Source organism: Opisthocomus hoazin, chromosome 5, assembly GCF_030867145.1.
Source record: "Opisthocomus hoazin isolate bOpiHoa1 chromosome 5, bOpiHoa1.hap1, whole genome shotgun sequence".
NCBI lineage: Eukaryota > Metazoa > Chordata > Aves > Opisthocomiformes > Opisthocomidae > Opisthocomus > Opisthocomus hoazin.
The window spans coordinates 35,177,025-35,202,054 of record NC_134418.1 but is presented as its reverse complement, the minus strand read 5'-3'; the positions used below and the strand labels follow the sequence as shown (position 1 = coordinate 35,202,054).

The window sequence follows — 25,030 nt, the reverse complement described above, 5'->3', positions numbered from 1 at the left end:
ATTACTTGTAAAGCATTAAAGCCACTAGATGATGACCTTCCTTTCAACACGCAGATAATCATAGAGCACAATCAGTCATTCAGTACCGCACTGCTTATTCACCTTAGGTCTGCAACAACAAAAATCACCCTGTGCTTGGCACAGTTTACATATACATCAAACTCACTTGTCTCCAATTTGCTCTTCTTAGCAAAGACCACATATTGTTTAAGAATTCATGTGCCAAATTTGAATGCTACAACTGAACATATTCATGTGGAAAAGCAAAGCATTCTGAGGTCAGAAAAATGCATGTCTTGAAAGAAACTCCATTGATGAAAGGACTGCAGTAGAAGTAATGTAGCTTCATAAAACAGTTTTCATCTGCATATTCCATCTTACACCATAAAAGTTAAACAAAACACCAGGTGTCAAAATAGGAGCAAGATCATGACTTAGAGTAACTAGCACAAGCTCATCAGTGGTAGGTAAGGAACAGAAATCCAGGAGTATGTCCGTTCTCTGCAGCACACTGCATGTAGGTGCTGCACTGGAGGTGCCCAAACTGTTTTTGAACAACCTGCTGTACCTACACAGCGTGGCAAAGTGCCACGCAGAGATACTCATACAGCTCCCTGCACAGCGGTGGCATGCCAGCGCTGTGACACTACGAGGTTTGTGGGTTTGTATGTAACTACTCTGCTTCCAGTTCTACAGGAGCTGACTAAGTCAGCTCAAGTACTTCCCGAACAATGTTGAACTTTTTGAGAAGTGCCAAAATACCTCTTGGCTTTCAGTCTAAAATAACCCAGAAAAAAACTTTTTGTTATTATGTAGCTGAATTCCACTTATCAGTGACTGAAAGAGATAACTATCATTTCATAGCATTAAGACCAGATTTCATGAATATTTAACACTACTTCTGATGATTTCAATGGAAGCAAGGTTAGGCTTATCTTTTTTAAAATTAAATCCATTTTTAACAAGTCAATGCTGTTAAAAAGTATTAAAATATTTACTGTCAAATAGTCTGACAACTGCAGATTGGCACATGAGCATTACCTCATAAATAACAACTTACCTTTTTCTTTCTCTTTTAGATAAGCAGATACCAGGTCATGCAGAAACATAATCAATTCAGCATCCATAGTTACACAAATGTGATCTGTAAATTCAGTTACTACACTGCATTCCACCTTTGGTTTAACACTTGTATCTACAGTCAGATAAAAATAGTATTAATACACTTGTAAGTACATACAGTAAACATAAAAGTACACTGAATTTGAATATAAGTCTTTTGAAAATAACATTGCTGTTACTGAACCAGACTGAAAAGAAAGGACCACCATTAACAACTGTGTTTAGCAGCCTCAGCATTTTTTGAACAGTTTTCCCATCAGAGTAACTTCTGATATTTTATAAAAAATGTTGGAAATAAAGAAATACTACCATGTAGCAACCCTGCTCATCCTCAACATGGAAAGTCAACCCAGAGTAGTTATCACTAGCTTGTGCTATGCTGTCAATGCATGATTTTAGACAGTAAGAAAAGCTGATAGCAGATTTTGCTAGTTTGGCTATTAAAAAAACAACCAAAACCCAACAGGTTCATTTATCTAGCAATATTATCCAGGATCTGGTATGGAGCAAAGCCCCAGCTCAGCCAAGATAGACATCTATATTAATGTCATATACCTTCAGAAGTCTTATTTCCCACCAGTTTCAACTGCAATCTGAAAATAATATTTTGAAAACAAGAGCATAAAATTTAGGTTCCTTTTTCGGAATGGCCCTCCTTTTTAACATTTTAACAGAAATAAGAAAACCAACCCCCTAAAGAGAGCCAGCCTAGCTGAAATGCTTATATTAATTTATCTTAGCAAGTTTTTTGTATTGTGACCAGTCTCTGGACTAGATCTTCACTCTCTCAACAGAATTCCCTCTACGTTTTATTACAAAATGGTAACTTTCCTTGTAGATCTGCAGTAATTCTTAAATTAAATCCTCTTATCAGCACGGTAGCTTTGCATTTAACTCCTCATTTATGAGAAATAGCTTTGGATCCAGAAGAAACAAATTATGTTTACTGCACCTTGCAATGAAGGCTCTTGGGGCTCTTGAACATGAATAGATTTAAAATCCAGCTGCATCCTTGGCAATGCAAAGATGGTTTCAGTTTCATGGTTGTAACTGGAGCCACCTCTGAAGCCACTTAGCAAGCTTGAGCTTTTCACTGTTGTGCTGCTCTCAGGGTTGTTAGCATCAACATTTCGAAGCAGGTTTAACTCTACATGGACAATGGGAAATTCCTGAATTCAGTGGTCTTTATTAAAAAAAGGTTCATGACAGCACAGAGTGTGACAAATTTTCACAAAATACATCTCACATATAATAAAAAGTGGGGAGGAAATAAGTGTCAGTACCATAACATCTAAGCACTTCTAAGAATCTTTTTTAGTGTTTTGGAAGCTTGAAGTCCAAATTTTATTCATCTGACCACCTTATCACAACTCTGTTCTAGCAACGAGCTTTCGGTTAAGTGAGATATAGACCACGTGGGTTCAAAGTGTGCCCTTTGTGTTTGAAAATATGGTAGTACTTAAAATGAAAATAAATGTTTCTGATTAGTACAAGCAATGCCTAAATTCACCGAGGCAGCATTGCCTTCAGAAATCACTGTTGACCAGGAATCCAGCTTTGTCACAAGACTTTCACCGTAGTACACATGCAACATCATTTGAATTAGTTTTCAGTTGTTTAAATTGTGACAAGACAAAAAAGTTAAGAAAGATTACTATTTCATTGTAAAACTGCTGGTGTATGATTATTAAGATTATATCCTTTATCCTGCTCCCAACAGCATGGCTACAAAAGGTCAAACAATCAAATGTTGCTGTTGTTTATATACTTAAATGATCTGGATGTAGCAAAACAGGGCTACATAAAACGTCTAACAGACAGCGCCTCTTATCCGTGCCTCTATTTGTGAACTTCAACCACTACATCCTGTTGTGTTTTTCAACAGGAATAAATATTAGTATAGTATATCAATAATATAAAATTTTTTTTCAAGAAACTACGATCTGCTTATTTCTCACTATATGCTATATTCTGCTATTTGCCCTTTCACAGAAATCCTGTTGATATCATCTACTGATTCTATGCTTTGTGAATGAAATAAAAACAGCTGTCTTTTAAGATTTCTTTTACATTATCTTGAAAGTTTTATTTTCCAATTAGCAATGATTTAAAGATGTATGATTCAAAATGTTTTAAGGCCTAGAAGCACCTGAAGGTTGAAAAGCTTTAGGCAGATGAGTAATTTTCAAGTGTTAGTTGTAAGTGGTGACAGAAGCCTAAAATATATTCCTACTTCAACTTATGCCATAAATCCTTTATATACAGTGAAATATATCATCATGTTACAAGACCACAACTGGACATGAAACAAGAACATTTTTTGCATATAGTGAAAGAGGAAGAGACTAGAACTACTGCAGTGCCAGACAGATAAACATCCTGTACACTAACAGAACACTTTGGCTTCACTGCACAGTCTGAAAAAGGACTTAGTTCAGTAACACTTCCAGCTGTTCAGCATATGCTATGCTTCATTCCACAGTTTACCGTAAGGTTCTCAAGAAGAAAAAACTTCCATTTTTTCAAATTCCCTTTTCCCTGTAGCCCACTTGAAATTCAGCAGCTTTTAAACAGCACAATCTGCGCTGCCAGGCAAGCAGACCAACCCCAAAACTTAATGAATGTGAATCTAACCTTCATTCCTTGTGGCCGTGACGTAATTGAACCACTCTTTCACGCTGGCCACTCCATGTGGGGGGTTCTCATGGCGGCGCCTTGTTATCTTTGTGATTGTCGCCATCGGGCTTTCAAGGGCTCCACACGGTTTGGTGACCATAGTGTTATGGCCCAGATGGAAGTCCAGGGTTTGCACAATATACGTGGAGTGTTCACTAGTACCTGCATGGAAGGGGCGGGTGGTGTGGGGTGAAAGAGAAAAGAAAAATAGAAGAAGCAGCGTGGTAAGGGGTAGTAGGATTTCTCCTCTCACCCTCCTCTCCTCACACAGGTATCTAACATGAATAATTAGTAAGCCAGTGGCATTAAAAACTTGTATAAAGCTTGCAGATAACAGAAAAATTAAATCCTCGACAGCTACAGTCAGCAAAAACTTCTCAACATGAACACAAATAATAACCAGTAAGACCATCAAAATTCATCATGTAGAAACAAAGGACTGCATAAACACAGACATGCAATTAACAAGGCAGACAATGCAACTTTGTAGGCATATTATCAAGGCCATATCAAGTATATTTGAAAATGTACTTTGCATTATTCTACAGATAAAGCAAATGGTGGTAAAGATGGAACAGATTATTATTTTAGGTTAAGTGATACATTTTTGGGAAATAATATTGATTCAGATTTCAAAGAAAGCAAGTTTTTCTTTAAGAACTTCATATGTGTCAATGCATTCTTAAAATTTATTTAAAGGAATTTAGAGAAATGAGGAAATGGTTTAAATTACCATCTTCCCAAACTTTCTGGGCTTCTGTCCAAAATGCAATATTGGGTTCTTCAAGGTGAAATAAAGCCCAAGATTTTGAGCGGAAATTAGGTCCATGAAAACAAGCCAGCGTCATATGGTTTCCGTGCAGGCTCATGGATCCTCCAAATTGCATTCCATCTTCTGGCAATGGCATCTGAAATAAGGATATATGGCACCCAGATACTACTTTCAAAACTCCTGGCCAATGGCGATGATGGGCTGCATCCAACACTGGAAAGTAAACACACAATAGCAAGAACAAACTTTAGGAAAGAGAAAGATACAGAGAAGATTGCTGCCCTAATTCCGTGTTTTATTAAAAATATGAATATGAGCAATATTTTCCAATCTATTTCATTGACACTGTTTCATCTTTGTGATCTAAGGTGGCTATAACTTATGAGTGCCTGAACAAGCATACTCAGAAATCAACAACCCATTGTGTTCAGACAAATTACAGTTTCAGCTCATGATTACTAGGAAGTAAGAATAACATCACACTTCCACTACTAATCAAAGCTGCATATTTTTTTTTATGAAATGGACTTCAAAATAGACTTTGAAAACTATTTCAACTCTATTAAAATAGTTTCAAAATTGCAAAAATGATTTTTTTTTTAAATTTTTTAAACAAAAACACATATTTTTAACTAAAACCCCAAATTAACATGCAAGTTCATTATGGTACTCCAGGTCTAGCAGGGTACTCAAGATATTTGCATTCTTCATGGAAATATTATTGCTAGCCCAAATTTACAGGAAAAAATGTACTGAAGAAACTATTTCAAGTCAAATAGATATACTTGCATGTACAAACTTGCTCAGACGGATTTTTGCAATTAAAACATCCTACTTGGGAAGTATACCACTTACATTGCTCATGTGAGCTTCTCTCTAAGTTGTTGGCCATTGTCTTGGGAGGGAGATAAGGAACAGGTCCCCAGGTAGACAAAGCTCGCTTGCTTGTATCAAACTGCTGTGTAAAGAACTCCTGGAGCTTCATTCCTATTTTTATGAGGTCTGGTGTAGTTGACCGTGAAATCATCACTTGGAAGATATCCCATTTCAAGTCCCCATGGACAAATATCTCACTAGATATTAAAAATAGCAAGAACATTAACAGTTAATCTATTTCCTACTGATAATAAAAATGAACCCTTGGCTTTCTAGCAGACTGTTACATTTTTGGTTGGCAATACTGGAGAGAAGCCATATCGTCAGAATTTGACCTCGTCAAAGATTAGAAACTTTAAACACAGGAAGCAGTATTACCTTTTATCAGACATGCTCGAGTCCAAAGCATTATACAGATTTATTTTCCATTCATCCTGTAATTTAAGATCAGCATTACTGAAGATTCCCATTAGGATACTGGAGCCCATATAGTCAACACGTGCTTCAGTAGAACCCATAGTAATTTGAATTTTATGACTGGGCTGTTGGTTTGGGTGTTCAGAAATATGAGCTGAAATAGAACCAAAGAAATACAGAAATATAGCATCAAAGATAAGAAAATCAGTTTTTCCAGTGTTACGACCCTTATGCCATCCACATGATACAGAGGAACTGAGAAGGCACTATTTTTTTCCAGATGCATGGGGAGGTCATGACTCTGGTGTAGCTCCAGGACACCCAGCCTCTTTCCAAAGCCAGTTTTGCATTTCTCAGACCGTAAGCACTTGTGAAATTCTAGGAAGGACTGAAATGTTATCAAATCTTTCAACTGCCGTCTGTCCAGACAGCTGAAGGGGGCTGGAGGGTTGCACAACTAGCTAGTGTAATTTCAGAGCAACCCTGAGACATCAGACGGCTATCTCTCTAATTCAAAGTGTGTTTCATAGTCAGAATGCACAAGTAAGAATCCAAAGTTTTTATACGCTAGCAGCTTCACAAAGTGAGGTACTGTGTATATTCTTCAGTTTTTCATGTGTATTGTCTGGAGTGCATACTAATACCAGACAGCCTTCCAACTTACCCACCATCTCCAGTGTGTTAACGTCTATGGTACCTCCAACAACTCCCCCCCTGGAGTCCAGCTGTGATCTTCCCAAACCAACAGACATGCTAATTTCCCGATCTCTGCTACTACCCACAGACAGACGACCCTGGCTTTTCAGACCACTGGTGGTCCACCTAGAACACAGGCGAAAATGGATAACAATGTTCCAGACTGTCAAAAGAGAAACTGCACATTATGTACTATAAAGCAGTAAATAATGTGGTTTAGGCATATGTGACTTCAGGATTAAGCATCTACCAGAATTTGTGAGGGGCTTCACAGTTCAAGACTGGAAAAGCTAGGATTTTAAAGCAAGAAGACAACAGGCTGTTAACAGACCGTGGGGAAACTGGGGTTTTACCACCAAAACAACACTGTCTGTTAAAACATGCTTGATCTTGTTTTATACTTACGTGGTATTGCCCATTACATTGCTCATATTCATTTGAACATTTAATTGTTTTAGATTCATAGCAAAAACAACCAGTGTTTCCCATGGTGTTCCTTGTTGGCTTCCAGCTTTATTTGACTTATTAAATGGAGTTGATGTTTTTGAGAGAGTATCTAAACAAAAAAGTAGAAAAAAGTTTAAATTATTCCACATGCTAGGAAAAATATGACAGAATATATACATTCCACATATTACAAAAGGAGAAAATAACACTGTATTTGAGGAGCACCACAAAACTATGAGTGAGGATAAGTGAGAATTAGAGAATTTGCAATACTCATTGCTTTAATTATATAGAAATTGACTCGTTCATTTATTTTTACTTTACCTTTAAGAGAAAAGATTTTTCATTTGCAGTCAGTCATGCAAGAGCATATTTTAAATTCTTGAACTGTTTAGAAATACCAGCGTACGCAGAAAATGAATTATCAGGATTTGAATATTCGGGTAGCAGTTATCTGCACAAATGCCAGGACAGAATGTCAAATATCCTTGCTCTTCTCACAAAAATCCTGGCAATACTCTTATAAGCATGTGCAAAGCTGGATTTCCTATAAATAAGCCACTCTACCAGCCATAAATCCTCCTCCTCCTCCAACTGTGTCTTCTTTTAAAAACTGTTCTTATATAACATCTTGCCTGCTTACTAAATAGACAAAATACCTGTCTGTCCTTTCTTTTCTCATAGGTGTTTCCTAGAGTAAAATAAGCACCATACTTCTAAATCTCCTTTCTATAACTAATGCCAGAAATATTCCACACAGCCAGTGCTACACTGCTGTAAGATAAACACAATAATGTTTACAGTGAAAGAAATTAGAAGCTACTATATTTCTTACATAGAAACTAAACTTATTTAGACCTCTTAGTATGAGCCCAAAGTCTCAGATGAAATGAAATAACTGACTTCACCTGTGAGGTGTGATATTGACCCTCTGCTAAGGGCTTGGTAATTGCTTGGATGAGAACAGAGAGCCAAGAAGATGACAATGCAATCAAATTAAGATAGAGAACTCATCTGATCCCAGCTAAACAACTACTGTTCTAGTAAAAGAATCTGCAATTTTATAGAAAATACACTAACAAACTACACTTTGATTCATCCATTTCAGACATTTTCCTTTGTCTAAGCCATTGACTCTCCACTCCCAGGCACAATGGAAAAGAACATTTTATGGTTGCCTTCTACAAAGCAGTAATGACTTACTTTTTCCATACAACTGATGGAAATACTTTAAAAAAAACTAAAGACTGTCTACTAACTAAACATTGTCTACTAACCTCTCTGAGGCACTGAAGAGTCAGACACGCTCCTGGATCTTGTAACAGCGGGAGACTTTAAGCTATGACATGCTGTCCCAGGTGACATACTGCTGCTTGCATTATGTTCACTAAAAACATTAGGTGACTGTGCCATGTGTGTAAATGAAGCCGACTGACAGGGCTGCTCCCACGTCCTACAGTATGCCTTCCGTGATGATTCAGGAGAAAGATGCTGGCTTACCCCTTCAATTGAATCTGGTGTTCCAGGACCCGATGCTACTAGAAAAAAAGCAGCACATGAAAGCCAGAAAAACTATTTCATTTTGTTTAACAGTATCCTCCCCTATACTAAGAAGTATTTGGAGAACGTCAAAATATATTTCATTTATCGTAACTAAAGGTTTTCTACTGTCTTCATTAATATAAGCTGTTCAAATAATTCAATGACCTACTTCAGAAATTTTCCATTTCTTCTTTCTAGGATTTTCTATTAATCTTAGAGTGACTGCATATGGAGTAAATTATAATACACTTATATCTAGTCACACATGTAATAATACACAGGTAATAAATGTTTATAAAATTCCTACTACAATCCCTTGTACAAAAAATTTTTTCATGATAAGAAGCAGTATCTTACCTGGCAGATTTATTGTTTGATCACCTAGGAAAAGCCGTCTAGCAATGCTTCGCCTGTACCAAGCCCTTGGGAAGGCTAGAATCTCACTGAGTCGCCGCATATCGTATTTAAAAGAAGCAGATCCTATATCACAGACAGCTGACAAAGAAAAACCATATACATGCAACTGTAAATTCTCAGTACTAACAGGTTTTGGTAACCAAATCTAATTAATAGGTGTTCAATACAGTCGAATACTTCTTTACCAAGCAGTATAGTCTCTGCTGTAATGAAGAGATAGTTATTAAAACCTGCAGTTTTCCTGAGGTGTTGCCATTTCTCTAAATCCAATACTAGATACAAACACATTTCATAAAGGCAAGATGGAACCTAAGAGAATAACTGATTCTCCTACTTGTGTTGTATGTGCCTCTGAGACTCCTCATCTGAGGGCTTTAATGGCAGATTAATTGCAACCATTCTGCTGTTTGACCAGTAAGTCAGGATCCAGAATAAATAAATAAAAAACATATCTTTAAACCCCACTTTTACTTCAAGATTCCTTGAGCATTCAGGAGTCCAGCTGTCACTGTAGCTTCATAGGCACCAGGAGGCAAGGTGGTGAAATTTGGCAGCTAGTAACTCAACACAGACTGCAGAACCACATCACCAAGTTAATTCTGGCTGCACTGCTGCATGTTGTCCTGGGTTCGGCCAGGACAGGGTTAATTTTCACCAGGAGCCAGGCGGGCTGCCCCCACCTAGCCAAACAGAGCAGGGTATTCCATACCATGCTGGGTTCCGATGGGGGGGAGCGGGGTGGTGGGAAGTCACTCTCACTTGCGGCTCGGGAGCTCGTGGTGGCGGTGGGCAGTGAGAGTTGCTCTCTGCATTCCGCTCTTTTGTTTTGTGTTTTCTCCGTATCAGTATCGTTGTTGTTCCTGTTCCCTCTGTTTGCTGTTCTGTTAAACTGCCCTTATCCCGACCCACCAGTTTCTGCCTGTTCCTTTCCATTCTCCTCCGCACCGCGGCGGGGGGAGGGGCGGCCGCGTGGTGCTTTTGTTGCCGGCGGCAGCCAAACCATAACACATGTCTAAAGTAATAACACACAGCAAACATCAGCTTAAGCCAAAAAATTGATCATGAAGAACACTAAGGCAGCAGCTTGTGATCTAGGAGATTCAGCTGTCATTTTTAATGGGCACAGTATATAAACTCCATAATATCACACTTAATTGTGCTACATAATCCACTTTGATTTTTTTTTTCCCACCTCTATGGGGAGATTGCTTAAAAACTAGACTATTTCTAGTTTTTGTATAAAAAAAGGAAAATGGGCACATGTCTGTAAAAGATTTTGTCCTATTCACGTAACAAGCTAGAGCTCCGAAATAGCTGTTTTGAAGAGAGAACTATAAAATATGTGGTTAGTGTTTACGAAACTAGGTCCAACTGAAAGCTTAACAAACTTAGGGAATAAACTTAGCATAAAATTCTATTACTATACTGGTTTATCTCTGTTAGAAAATGTATGAAGAGATGAACCAGCAATGAGAATCTGAGTTTGTTCACCTTTCTGTTCTGATGGAGCAGTGATATAAAAGAGCGTTCACAGTAGGGCACTGGGTGGCCTGCTGGAGTTCATTCCTCTGTTGCTGACTCCTGTAATGTGGAGGCTTATCAAAGCTATCCTATACGGACACTGTGGGCATACTGCAATTGCTTTCTAACTTTAGCAAGCCAGTTAGCACAGTGTAACACATTGAGAAAACACAGTAGAATTCCAACAAACAAGGCTAAAAGCTCAGAAACCCAGTCCAAAGGCTCATCATACATGTTTTCTTTGTGGTTTGCAGTCCCTTCAAATGGTTGCTTTAAGAAACACACACTTTTGTATTACCAACGCTCTTTTTGATCACCATCAGTAACACAGATTCGCAATGGCCATGCCACAGTGAAATGGCATAGTTAGAGTCTGAGGATTTCAAAGCCATTATTTTAACTCTAATAACGTGTGAGAGTGAGGAATAAACGAAGTATTTTAGGATGAAGGATTTTTTGTGTGGGAAACAAGAACTACTGGTATAGCTAATGTAAAAACATTTAAAAGCTAACCAAGCTACCAAGTTTGTCATTGAAACAAATTATGTAAGTGAGGACAGATTAACATTATATGTTCTGTCTCATTGCTGTTTAGGTAGTCATATGTTACTGCACTGTAGTCGTACAGACTTTTGGGGTTCTCAAGTAACAGGGTTAAAGAATTGAAGGCATAGATATTGCTTAACAAACAATACTATTAAAGACTGTAGTGTCTCAGGTACAAAGCTAATGTATACTATGGGATTTTATATCTGAAGAAAAATATACATTGTGCTATTAAGTGGAAAATAACCACTCTCTTTTGCATGCTATGTCCATATAATAAAGTTTGCATACTAAGATTACTACTAAATAATGACTTAAAATCCTTCCGATAACACCTGACAAATATCTGCAATACAGTTGTAATGACACGTAACTTAAAGGTGACTAATCACGAACAATTTAGGCTTTAGCTCTGTTGTGGGTTGGCCCCAGGTAACAGCCAAATGCCACCGAGCTGCTCACTCATTCCAATGTCCTGTGGGAAAGGGCGAAAAGAAATGAAAGGCAAGGAGACTTGTGGACTGAGGTAGCAACAGTTTAACAGGGAAAGCATAAACTTGCGTGCAAGTGAAAACAAAAATTATTCACTTCTTCCCATTGGCAGACAGATGTTTAGCTATTTGCTGGAAAGCAAGGCCTTACCACACCTAACATCTGCTTGGGAAGATAAATGCCATAGCCACCAACACCTCCCTTCCTCCTCCTTTCCCTGAACTTTTATTACTGAGCGCAACATCACATGCTGTGGAATATCCCTTTGATCAATTTGGGTCAGCTGTCCTGGCTATGTCCCCTCCCGGCCAGAGTGGGAAAGACAGAAGACCATGACACTGTGCAAGCACTGTTCAGCAACAGCCAGAACACTGGCGTGTTACCAATACTCTTTCAGCCGCAAATTCAAAGCACAGCACCATATGGGCTGCTATGAAGAAAGTTAATTCCATCCTAGCCATAGCCAGCACAAACTCAAAATATTCAAGGGTCACACATGAAGACACACAAACTCATGTCAAAGATGTGTTTGAACAAGCCTATTTAGTTACATTAAATGAATCAGGAAGCTAAAAACATGCATCTGCAAATATTAAATTATTAAGCACCATTAAAATTTAACGTATCGATCCCTACTTCACCCCAAAAGAACAAAAATTTTACTACACACTACAAGTAGATGGCTCTCATGTAACATCTACAAAAGCTGCTGAGGGTAAAGTCTATCACTGGAACAACAGTGCTCTAATTAGCTGAATAAATGGGGTTAAAATGAAAACAGTATTTACCAGATATATTTATCAATGTAGTATCTATCTTGCTGGTAGCTTTGCTCGCAGACTGACTCTCAAAGAAGGAGGAACCTCCTGAACGCCTTATTCGTGACAGGCTGACTTTCACAAACTCAAGGTTAATGCTCAAAGAATCCTTCCGGCCAGTGACTGAAGTTGGTTCCTCATCCACATTACCTAGAAACAGAAAAAGTTTAATCTTCTGTGACTTTTTTGAATCGTCAGTGCAGAAAACCATGCCAAACTTGAACAATGTTCAATAAAGCAAACAAAAACTTGTTCTGTACCTAAGGCTCCTGATCCAGGGGTTAGAACAGTAACAGCAGATTTTTGTTTTCCAGCTCCGTATGGATGGAACACATAAAGGGAAAAGTCGGACATGCAGGCGGTAAAGCTCAGGCCTGAAGAGCTGCTACTAGAAGTAGTCAAGTCTGACTGACTGCTGCTGTGCCGTGTTCTGCCAAGGGGGCTGCCCAGTCCAGGCGACGAACCTGACAATTTTTTTGTTTTCCAAAAGTTAGTTTTAGTACAAAAGCATTTTCAAAGGTGAAATAATACTGACTGTTAACAGCAATATTTAATAATAAATGCAAGAAAAACTCCAACATACTTTATCTGCGCAAGCTTTTGCGGGAAACTGATACAACATGAAGAAATCCTGCTGAACTCACCAACACATAAATTTCTAGCCTTAAGGTGTGTACAAGCTTATCTTCTGCTCTAATTTTAGACAGCAGAACATTATATTTATGCTACAAGCTGCATATAGTATAAATATTCATATACATATTACCTGGTACTCCAGATTTACTAACTGAATTCTTTGAGCCACTCTGTGAAGCACTGCCACTAACTGACACGCTTTCTGACGGGTACGTTGTGCCTAATGTTTCCAGTTCTCCTCGGTTTGAAGAGAAAACAAGATCCAGGGAAGGCAACTTCAGCATACATTCAACTCTTGATACCGGCAAGCAACTGAACTTGATTTGAGAGGGCTGAAACACAGAAAGAAAATACAGCGTTCAATCAACAAATAGGAAATACTAAAAGCATCCCCAGTCTGACTTACAAATTGCTTTGTATTTATTTTGTAAATGTAAGCAAATTACAACCTTTTCAGGCTGGTTTTAGAATTAGTAAGGTAACTGTATACAAGTTCCTATAGATATATTAATTTCAGGGAATTCCTCCAACACCAGGACTATTATTTGGAACCAGTTTTTAGAAGACAAACACAGGAATCCTGGATTCAGCAGAAGACATGTATGTCCCTCTTTCTTCTTCACCAAGTCAATTCACAGTTTCACTCATTTCATGCAAGAACTATGGAGAATCACTTGACTCTTGAGCTGATGCTGAAAGCCTTGGCTCCCTTCAAAATGTTCTTGGCCAGTTGAGTTTGCAGTAAAAGCTGAGACTGTTGTGCTTCATTTTCATAAGTGTATACATATATATATATATATGTATAAAGCATTTGTTAGTATATGTTTTTCAGTTTGGGAACATAATCAAGTTTATACCAGGAAAAAACGCTGGTTAAACAAAATGCAAAAATATAATAACCAACATTCAGATCTAGTTCAAGTGCTCTGAATCACACTGTGGTAGCACTTCTCTCTCTGACTCATAAAAAGCCCAGATACATCAAATATTAAGCAGTTTGAATATGCTTTGTAGATAACTGTACATTCCTACACTTCCCATATAAACTGAGAAAATCTTCAATTATTGTTTTTGTTCTGTAATAGTACCTATAAACAATGGATATCAATACTAGTTATGAAAGGTATTTTTGAAAAGAGTCCAAAAGAGACAAAGAAGAAGCAGTGATTAAAATGCTCAGAGTTTTTGTAACTTCTCAAAATAGCTCATTTCTGTTGGTGTCCATGGGACTAAAATATGTCAGAACTTCTCTTGAAAGAAATTCTATTTTATCATCACACTAGACATGAATATCTAAGAAAGGACAGTTTAAAATATTTTTTATTTTTTAAAAAGCAAAAACTCAGAATCATGGATTGTCTCAAAGACTGTGACTGGAGTTACATACTATACTGAATGTTGACTTCAAACCTCACCTGAACTCGTACATAAACCACCACATCTACAGGGAAGGATGAATATGCTGATGTCGAGGATGATACTAATGATGTTGTGGACTCTTCTAAGGGATCTTGTATATCGAATTGTCCCATGTCTTCATCCTGTGAACTAACAGCTTTTAACAAGTACAAGAATTCATTAGAAATTGGACTTTAAAGGGAAAAGCAGCTCAATGCCACCAGCAGACAAAAAAAACCCACAACAGAGTACTAGAAGACAAATAAGCAACTTACCTGTGTAATTCCTTTCAATGGGTGTAATCGGAATGGTTTCAAGAGCTTTCTCTAGAAAGTCCAGTAGGCATGGGCTAATCACCATTTCCTCTGGCAACGACTGGAGCGCAACCCATGCATATAGTTTAGCAGTTTTCACTCCACCACTTCCTTTCCCTTTGGCTGCAACATTTAAAAGACAAATTTGTCTAATGTAATACCACTCAATAATAACTGATAAACATTACAAGATAATTCATTACAAACAGCTGTTTCCTCTATTTCTCTCTGTCATCATCTGAAAAGGCATAAATCAGATCGGTTAGAAAAAAATTAAGCCATAAGTCTTCACTAACAGAACTGTGCAAAAACAACTACTAGTCTGTCATGCTTGTTTGTAATTCCACTGCGCACGTTCTTGACCAAGCACTCTTATGTCACTGTCACCACTTCACTTTTAAAAAACAGCACTGAAATCAGACACATACAATTCTTCTCCAAATGCACAATGCAAAATAACCACGGCTGCCTGGACATGAAAATGGAATTAGGAAAAATAAATACATGAGCCTGGGAAGAATGTCAGTTTCAACTAAGAAAATACATCAAAAAATTAAAATTGTAAATGGCAAGTCCTACTATATTTATGCAAAGAATAACTGAAAAGTCTAATCCAGCATTTTTAAAAACCTGGAGCTAGCCAGAGTACAAACTAATAAAAAGATTGCTGTCTTCTAAATCTGTGGAAAAGGCTAGCACTTGGATCTAGGCTCACCAAAATACAAATATGCACAGAAGCTATCAGTACCAGCTTAATTACTGTCTCTATGAAATACAGCTATTAGAACGAATAGAGATAAATGAAGATACTGATTTTAAATTCTCCAAGAAAAATATAAACATTAACTAAACAACTAAAAGGGAGCTTTAAAATCATTTTACTTGCTAAAAAAATCCAAAGCACTGAATTTTCATGCTACGCAAACTATACTGTGTAGCACCTCTGACGAGACTGTCCTATCTTGGTCTTACTGGAGACTGAAGACAGTAAGACAAGGTGGTTTCCATTCTAGAGGAAGAGTAATATAAAAAAAGTAATATAAATAACAATAAACGTGTTTCAAAATAATTCAGAACCAATAAATATTTATAAAAATACAATGCATAAAGAAATAAAATCATTGCAATCCCTAGTTTTGGGTGACATTTAAATAATCATACAAGTACAATTTCCGTAAGCCCCTCATCAAACATAGAGCTTACAGACATAAAACCAACAAGATTCAGTAACTGGGCACGACACAGTAAAAATTAAAAGGCAAAGATTGGAAAAAGAATACAAAAATACAGAACAAAATTGAAGAAAAGTAGTATAAACCAAGATTACACAATATTTGGTAATTATAAAGAGGATGGACACTTAAAGGAGTGGATGGATAACTGAGGAAGGTGTCCCTATTTCACTGTTCTCTCCCAGCATCTCTGCTGGTTTCATATAAAAAAAACCCCTACCAAAATACACCCCCAACTATTTTCAGTTGTTAATTTTGCCTGCTCATCAAATCTTGATAAAATTCTGGCTTTGTTTTTAAAGTGATATTTAAATGCTGAAGAAGAGAAAAGTGAATGCCTCAGAAGTCGGAGGTGCAATCTACATACCTCTAGATCTGACATGACGTAACAAGAGACTCCTGCTTGAAAACAGGAATCACTGGAGAGAAAACTTTCAGTATTAGAACTCACGTTATTCCCAGTCATGGTTATTTAAGGGCCTGCAACAGTTGAGGACACTAGTATGGTATTTTGATTAAGATAAATACATCTAAACAGCTGCTTCAGTACTACAAGTAGTAACCCAGTTCCAGAATGGAATAATTTATGCATTACTTGTGCAGCAGAAGGCACTTAAAAGGTGAAAGTATTCTTTGAATAGTGCAACATATGGAAGCAAGATTCATCTGAATTTTTTTTTCTTGAATTATGAAGAATAAAGCAGTCAGCATTCACTTTTTCAAAAGCTACTTAAACTCTGCTTTCCAGTAATAAGCTTTATTTTGTTAAATGAGAACAGGAAGAAGGCAGTGCCAGCCCATCACTGGGTTATGGTGACCATGACAGAAATATTACTGAGACTGGTTTGGCAAGAGATTTCTGAAAACGCAGCTTTGCGAACTTCATTCATGCTTTGGGATCAGGTTTCTGCAGCCATGGTTAAGACCTGGTAAATACAGTGCTTCAGGTAATGTGCAGACAGATCTAAAGCTAGTAGATTACATGGAGGAAAGATCTATAACCATGATAGTTTTAGGAGGTTATTGTCTACAAGTACCTGATGGAATGGGTGGGGGTTGGGGAGGAAGTAAGGTGTTAGTCTTGCTGTGGATAGTGCTAGATAAAGGAGGAGATGTGGCAGTATCTTTCATACCATACAGCTTGGACTCTTTGGAAAGGGTTCTTGGCAAAGAGGAACCTCGAGAAGTATTTGGCGATTCAGTCTTTAAAGTCTTAGAGTTGTAGTGTAACTGGAAAGCAAAGAAAGATCAATTTACTTCATACAAGTAGCTCCATTTCTATACAGCAGTTTGGTGTCACTCCTTCCCTCCTTTCCTTTTTTTTTTTGTATTAACTACAAAAATACCATTTAAGATACATTACATTCCAATTCATGTTCTACAGATATAGCCAGTGCACAAAGATCTGAAATCTTTGTACAAAAAAAGAAAATTAATAAACCATTACAAAAGTATCAAGGAAACACAGAGAAACAAAGAAATTAACTTCAGGAACGATGCCTAAAAAGCTTGCTCCTCTGCTCTGTTACATCATACATATCCTGTGCCACCAACTATTTGTTCCTGTCTGCATAGCTTGCTTTCTGTCTTACTGCATGGTGGAACTATTCCATTACTAAACACTAGCATACAGAAAGTTGCCTAAAGAATAAAAATCATAAACTATTCTGAGAGTTCAGACCTCCTATATGTGCATAATACACTTATCAATGAAAATACAGAACAGATGAGAATGTTTGGTTATATAGAGAATGGTTAGTTATTGCTAAATTTAACAAAAAACAACGGGCAGGACCTGAGGCATAACCTTTATCCCTGAAGATAGCCTGGAATACCGGAAAATGGACACACATAGCCCTTTCACATGGAAAGACTAGAAAAGTCAGGCTGTTTCAAGTGAAGAGCATTTGAATTATGGCTTTGCCTCAATTGAATTGCATGAAGTTTCCATGCAGCAGTGACCTATTTTTCCTGTTCTTACTCCACAGAATTTCACAAATACAAGAACATTTCTGTGGAGACCCTTTCTTACTAGGATATAGAAACAATGATTAAAATAACAGGGGAGCATACAGTTTGATGGTGTTTGAGAGAATATTGTCTTAAAAAATATAATTTTTATACCAAGACTCTTGACTGCTATAATAAGCAACACAGAAAACACTGTAAGAAAGCTTTGTGCGTTAGTGGGACAACTACTAAGCCGCCCTTACCATGAATTACAGACCGTAAGCAGATCTTCCTCTATTTAAAAAGGGCATACACTATAAATTGTCTGTCAGAGAAGAAAGTATCTAAAACAAATGTCTAATTTTGGACACCAAAATGTTAATGGAACTGATTGCATTATGTAGTATCACGTACACTATTTCTTACGGAGTGTCATTTGACATAGCTCTGGTTTTCATGCTACATACAAACTTCTGGGTATTTTCCTCCCTAAGCAAATGACGGTAAAAGCAAATATAGTGTTATAGAAAGCACTATTCCTATCATAGCAGTATCTATATAAGTGAAAAAAGATTTTGCTGAGGTGCTTTATATATATGAACTTGTACACACTGTAACAATGTATTTGCTTTGAAATCATATTTGAGCAGACAGAGAGAGAGAGAGTAAGTGCTTTCCTGCTGAGTTACACACTCTTTATACCTTTACATCCACCCCAGGAATATAAAACACTGTTGTTTCCATATCACTAGATTTTGTCTGTAGAGATGATGGCACTTTCTTGCCGGCGAGTAAGTGAGTAGTAGATGCATAATTAGTTTGAAATTTCTTCTTTTTTGAAGGAGACTCTTGATCCAAACTTCTGGAACTCCGATCATAGCTCCTAAAATAAATACACTGTACATTATTAAATAGAGCTTAACACTCATATTAATAAGAGTCTATTTTCTAGCATTAAAAAACCTAGAGATGTCTAAAATTTGTAGTATCATGGAAGCATTTCAGTCTCTGCTTTACTCTTTACTTTCTGTGACCTCTTCTCCCTTTCTGTCTGCCCACTCTGGTTTTGTGATTCTCATTATGTGGTTATTTCAGGCAGTAAAATCTACAAAATTATTGCTATGCCATTAGAGAAACACCTTCCAATACTCTGTAGTCTTACAGTCAAGTTCATCTACATTACCGAATATGATCTGTGAAAACCCTTTGATATGCAGAAAACACTTATCAATTTTCCTTCTCTCCTGTAAATCCTGTCTTCGCAGAAATTCTTACGAGATTCTTAGAAAAGAGATTAAATTCTTAGAAAAAAGTGTCTCGGAAAGACAGAAACCAAATTGCTTTCTAATTAAAGATCTCCTATGTATACTTCTCAGTAAGAAAAAGTATTTCTCATTTGTTCCTATTATAATTAGAGTTAAAACAAGCAAAACTCATTTCCTTACACTATACTTGTTAAGAATGATCTTTGTTGACAAATAAGTTTCTTAAAATTCACCATATTATTAATAACATATCAAATTTTAAAAAGTAAAGCTGCCATTAGATCCCCAATCACATACACAAGAAAAGAAAGGAGAATTTAAAAACTGAGGATGAGATCAAACCTCATTAAGATCAGAAGTAAAGCACTTCTGTTGGCCTCAGATAATGCAAAAAATGCATTTTATTAAGAAAGATACATAATATCAGCATGCTTTTATACTCAGAAAATAATGGGAGCCCTCAGAGATCATGAGAAAATACACTAGTAGTCCACTATTGGTCTAAGCAATATGTGGATTCACTAAGTTGCGAAATTACTTTGGAGGCTGAAAAAAAAAAAAATCCAAGTGCTTTGAAAGCCTAACATGTTGTTTATGAAAGATAACACGATTAAAAAATAAAAACAGAAGCGAGGCATATGATGATTCTTGTTAAACAAACGCAACTCCCCATGCCATACTCTGCAATAATAATTGCAACTTATGGCGATGCTATGAAGTAGTGATAATTACTACAAATAAGGCGATGGTAGCAAACTAATGCATACATCTTTTATGCTTTTCAAACAGGTCAGTGCTTAAGAATCATTATTGTGCATATGGTCGTAACTTCAGTGATTGAAATACCAAATGGACGTAATAGCTAAAGCAGAATAAAGTACTAATACCCTGTTCTTCCTAAGTCAACTAAGCAAGACGTTTCTTACCTTCGTAAACCAATGTCATCATGTTCTTGCTGAAGCATTGTTGGGTGCAGTACACATTTTCCACAATCAATTTCAACCCTGATATCAAGCTCAAAGTCAATATTTCTTTCCGTGGTTGTGCCAGTCATACTTCTGTTGGTAGGTGTTGTTGGCCAGCGCTCCGTGAATAGCTGGTGGACAGCAGCGAAGCCAGTCGCTTTCTTGCGAGAGGTACTCCTGCACAGACACAATTGGGGGCTAGATATTAGCCATTAGACATTTATCTGAACAGACGGTAGGAGGTGTTCTTAGACTATGTCCACACTCAGTATAAAATCTTTTAAGAACTTTTCTGGAAAAGGCCTTATCTGATACACAGCAATACAGTGATCCATCTTCCATTAACACATTACTAGGTATCCTTTCTTAGTAAGTGGTACTACAAAGAACTAAACCTTTCTTAAATTCTCAATCAAGAAAAGAAACAAAAAGGTATCTACAATAATTTTCATAGTTGCAAATATTTACATTGTTACATGCACTTTGTGGAGCTATAATCACGGGATAAAACTGCAAGTTATGCTGTATTTGACAAATGTGTCATATGGTCCCACTAAAACCTGCCCCATGCCTCAAAAAACTCACTTTCCAAGTTCTCTTTTTCTGTTCCAACCCCTGAAATTTCTAACAGTTGACTCCTTTTCAGATCAGAATTCCTCCTTGCCTCAAAGTCACCTCTGCTGAACACAACCTCCCCTGCCTTCCACATACACACTTCGGGCAAAATTCTGTCCTCCATCAGTAACAGATTTTGTAGCTTTAAAGTCAGTATTTCAAGTGTATTTTCTTAATTTCTGTGCTGTTCCTTAGGACTGTTACTTACGGTGGTTTCCTATAAAAATATGTCCTCTCTCTTTCATGGTCATCCTCCTTCTCAGAGTCCTCGCTGCTTGATGATAAGCTGTCATCCCGGCGTCCTTCTTCAGGCTGGAAGGGAATGCCGGGTGAGAAGACTACTGGAGTTTTGGGTGAACCAAATACTGAGCATGAGCCTTCACTAGTAGATGAGTAATGGGAGGGACCATCAATAGTTACAGACAAAAGGTCCATTTCTGTCTCCTCTGGAAACTGATTATAGAAAGACAAAAAGATATTAAATTTCCACACATATCGTTCCCATTGAGAATGCATCAGATAGCTCTGGAAATGAAAAAGGCAAGAGTGCTATGAGAAACTCTCACTCCCAAGTTCCTCATAATACAGAGACAGCAGGTGTAGACATTGCAAGACAGATTATGAAAGAGAAAGAAATGAAAGCTTGGTGTGGAGGTTTGCCATTGCTTAGTGATTGAGCCCAATCTGTTAGCTAAATACGTATCATGCTTTGACCAATTCACATGAATCAGAATGGATGGAAACATTTAATTTAAATTTAAAAAATATTTTGAAAGAAAAGAACAAAAGACGGCAAAAATCATCATGAACCTTGCAGAGGGGTGAGGCACCCAGGAGCGTTAGTGAGGCGTGCGTGCATGCAGAGTGCTAAGACAGAATGTACAGCGCCGGTCTGCAGTCTGGGCTGTGCTCTCGGGCATGCGTGCTTTAACACAAAATGAACTTCAGGCCAAATTTCCACAAGGGGCCTCCTGTTTCTCACATAAAGTGCACCACAAGCACCACACAAGCAATTTTTGAAGATTAACTTCTTGAAGTGCCTGTGAAAAATATCCTGAAGTGTTAGTTTAACACCAGCACTACCTACGCAGTGTTACTGTAGAGCTACGCAGTCATCATCTACAAATTCCAATTAGAACTCTGCTGAAGAACTGGCATTACATTGTCAGTAAGATTTTTTTTTTTTTAATATTCAACATTTGATACCTTGAAGTGTTTGACAGCATTTTGCTATGCTAGCAAAACTTAAGCTAACTGGACTTACATGTAACAACAACAGCAAAAGGCAGGATAGCTTTTAAATGTGAACATATTTAAATGTGCAAAGCACATTTCTATGTTTTGTTTCCACCTCTCTCTCAGAAATAGGAATTCATTTCCTGGAAGTGTGAGGTGAGTTGGAATGGGGAAAGAGTACGTTACTATCTCTTCAGTTTGGTTTCTTGTTTGTTTGGGTTTGTGTTGCTTTCGTTGGTTTGTTTTGGTTTTTTTGGTTTTGGTTGGGGTTTTTTAAGAAAAAAAGAAAAAATTTTTACTATTTTCCCTCAATGTGTTTTTTAAAGCAGTTAAACTCCACCATTTGTTCACTGGGTTTTAAGTTTTGGCACATTCCCTACCCACTATTATTTAAAAATGTCTTATGCTGCATTAAATGTAGGAATTCCAACAGCAATAAAAGTGTGAGATGTCCTACCACCTAGCAATTATTTTGTACTGGTGTTGATGGCTGCCATCTTGGAACACAATGTAACAGATGAAGGCACACACATTAAAATCCTCTTCTAAAGCACATTTCAAGGCTAGACTTACGTCATATTACATCAGCCTTGATCAGTCTTCATAAACATACAAACAAAATTCCAATAATTCATTTTACAAAAACTAGCAAGTTTTAGGGCTACATAAGGGTGTAGAAACACTGTGGAAAGTTCATTAACAATCATGTTCTGCTTACTTTACATATTTAAATTTAAATATTTTCGAATTTGATACACATTCTGTTTAGCTGCGTGCAAAAGAGATGAAACATTGAAAAGCAGCTCCCTGTGAGATAAATTAGTTCTCTGGCAAAGAATACTTGTTTCTTCTCAGAAATACCTGAAAATACCCTTCCCCTGGACAGCTGGATTGTTGTGCAATCCCCAAAGCTGTTTTATTCAACTTAAGTAAAAAAAACAATAAATTAAAACCATTACAATAACTTCAGCCACACAAAAACAACATAATACAAACATTTTAAAAATGAGAAAACATAGCAACAAACCAACCCAAAGATTCAACAATCCTTTTCAAACACACAGAAGGATATACCTGTAGGGCTACAGCAAACTGAGTAATACCCCTTTCCAAAACCTTAAATATATTCAAACACAAAAAAATACGAGAAGATTTTTTTGCACAACTCTGATAAAAAATCCAAAACAACTGTATTACTACTATGTCAACTGTCAAGTATTTTCTCTAATGAGTCATTTAATTTCTGTGTTAAGAAACCAAAACACATCTGTCTTCCATCAAAAATCATATCCATCATTTGAGGCACGCACTAACAGAAACAGACACAGAGAAACATAAAAGAACATGGTTCTAATGGGGGACTTCAACCACCCTGACATCAGCTGGGAAGACCACACACCTAGGCAGGCGCAATCCAGGAGGTTCCTACAGAGCATCGATGATAACTTTCTGATGCAAGTGGTGGAGGAACCAACAAGGAAAGGCACTCTGCTGGACCTTGTATTAACAAACAAGGAGGGACGGGTGGAGGATGTGAAGGTCGGAGGTAGACTCGGCTGCTGTGACCATGAAATGGTCGAGTTCAGGATCCTGCGTGGAGGAAGCAGGGCGATAAGCAGGATCAAAACCCTGGACCTCAGGAGGGCTGACTTTGGCCTCTTCAAGGAGCTACTGGCAGAAATCCCGTGGGCCAGGGCTCTCAAAGGCAGGGGGGTCCAAGAGTGCTGGTGGCTCTTTAAACATCACTTCCACCATGCTCAGGAACAGTGCATCCCCATGAGAAAGAAATCTAGCAAAGGAGGCAGGAGACCTGCATGGTTGAACAAGGAGCTTCTAGCGGAGATCAGGTGGAAGAGAAAGGTTCATGGAATGTGGAAAGAGGGGCAGGCCACTTGGGAAGAATACAGGAATGTGGTCAGAGCGTGCAGGGATGCCACAAGGAAGGCCAAAGCCCACCTGGAAATGAACCTGGCAAGGGATGTCAAAAACAACAAGAAGGGCTTCTTCAACTACATCAGCAGCAAAAGGTAAAGCTGTTGCTAGAAGGAGTGTGGGGACCCAGACGGAGGCCCCACGCAAGAACGCAGGTGTCCAGGTCTCTGGCTGCAGGGAGTGCCTGAGCCTGGCGCTCGTACCAGAGGACAGCAGAGACAACGGCTGTGTTCGGTGCGAGCAGGTGAATGAGCTGCTCAGCCTGGTGGCAGAGCTGAAAGAGGAAGTGGAGAGGTTGAGGAGCATCCGGGAGTGTGAGAGGGAGATCGACCGGTGGAGCCGCTCCCTGCCCTCCCTGAGGCAGAGGCAGCAGGAGGCGGCTCCACCAGAAGCAGAGAAACCCCTACCCTCTTGCCACCGAGCAGAAAGAGGGGACCTAAGAGATGGGGGGGAATGGAAACGGGTCCCTGCTCGGGGTGGCAAGAGAATCCCCCCCGGCCTCCCTCACCTGCCCAGTTGCCCTTAAGCAACAGATACGGGGCTCTGGAATGTGAGGGACCGGCCACAGAGGATGTGGGTGAAGGTGAAGCTCCATCCAGGGGGTTGCCTAGGACGAGTCAGACAGCCCCACGTATCACGACTGCCTCGGCTAAGAAAAAAAGGAGGGTAATTGTCATAGGTGATTCCCTTCTGAGGGGAACAGAGGGCCCGATCTGCCGACCGGACCCATCCCACAGGGAAGTCTGCTGCCTCCCTGGGGCCCGGGTTAGGGATGTTGCTAAGAAACATCCTGGTCTGGTGCAGCCCCTGATTATTACCCCCTCTTGGTAATGCAGGTTGGCGGGGACGAGACAGCAGAGAGAAGTCCCAAGGCCATCAAAAGGGACTTCAGGGCACTGGGGCAACTGCTTGAGGGATCAGGGGCGCGGGTGGTGTTTTCCTCCATCCCATCAGTGGCAGGGGACAGCACTGAAAGGGGCAGGAAAACTCACCTGGTTAACAGGTGGCTCAGAGACTGGTGCCATAGGTCCAATTTTGGCTTCTTTGATCATGGGGAGGCGTACACAGCACCGGGCCTGCTGGCGACAAGTGGATCGCAGCTATCTCAAAGGGGAAAAAGGATTCTTGGCCACGAGCTGGTGGGG

The 25,030-nt window shown here is 38.5% G+C and overlaps 1 protein-coding gene across 12 annotated transcripts in view; it reads right to left on the bottom strand.

The window, feature by feature from the left end:
* The window catches only part of BLTP1 (bridge-like lipid transfer protein family member 1), a 137,053-nt gene that overhangs the window by 3,094 nt on the left and 108,929 nt on the right, over window positions 1-25,030 (bottom strand). For 7 of the 12 annotated variants that reach the window (XM_075420927.1, XM_075420934.1, XM_075420931.1 and 4 more), the window contains 20 exons: window positions 22,815-22,877; window positions 20,926-21,170; window positions 20,064-20,279; window positions 18,575-18,755; window positions 16,960-17,152; window positions 14,652-14,813; window positions 14,394-14,533; window positions 13,109-13,310; window positions 12,603-12,806; window positions 12,313-12,492; window positions 8,906-9,043; window positions 8,284-8,544; window positions 6,965-7,115; window positions 6,528-6,685; window positions 5,825-6,017; window positions 5,426-5,643; window positions 4,532-4,783; window positions 3,757-3,960; window positions 2,075-2,269; window positions 1,061-1,195 (listed from right to left, as the gene is read on the bottom strand). In XM_075420927.1, the coding sequence (XP_075277042.1) occupies window positions 1,061-1,195; window positions 2,075-2,269; window positions 3,757-3,960; window positions 4,532-4,783; window positions 5,426-5,643; window positions 5,825-6,017; window positions 6,528-6,685; window positions 6,965-7,115; window positions 8,284-8,544; window positions 8,906-9,043; window positions 12,313-12,492; window positions 12,603-12,806; window positions 13,109-13,310; window positions 14,394-14,533; window positions 14,652-14,813; window positions 16,960-17,152; window positions 18,575-18,755; window positions 20,064-20,279; window positions 20,926-21,170; window positions 22,815-22,877 (3,691 nt within the window). The remainder of the gene's footprint in view (window positions 1-1,060; window positions 1,196-2,074; window positions 2,270-3,756; window positions 3,961-4,531; window positions 4,784-5,425; window positions 5,644-5,824; window positions 6,018-6,527; window positions 6,686-6,964; window positions 7,116-8,283; window positions 8,545-8,905; window positions 9,044-12,312; window positions 12,493-12,602; window positions 12,807-13,108; window positions 13,311-14,393; window positions 14,534-14,651; window positions 14,814-16,959; window positions 17,153-18,574; window positions 18,756-20,063; window positions 20,280-20,925; window positions 21,171-22,814; window positions 22,878-25,030) is intronic. The other 5 variants (XM_075420929.1, XM_075420932.1, XM_075420933.1 and 2 more) reach the window with 5 other exon arrangements.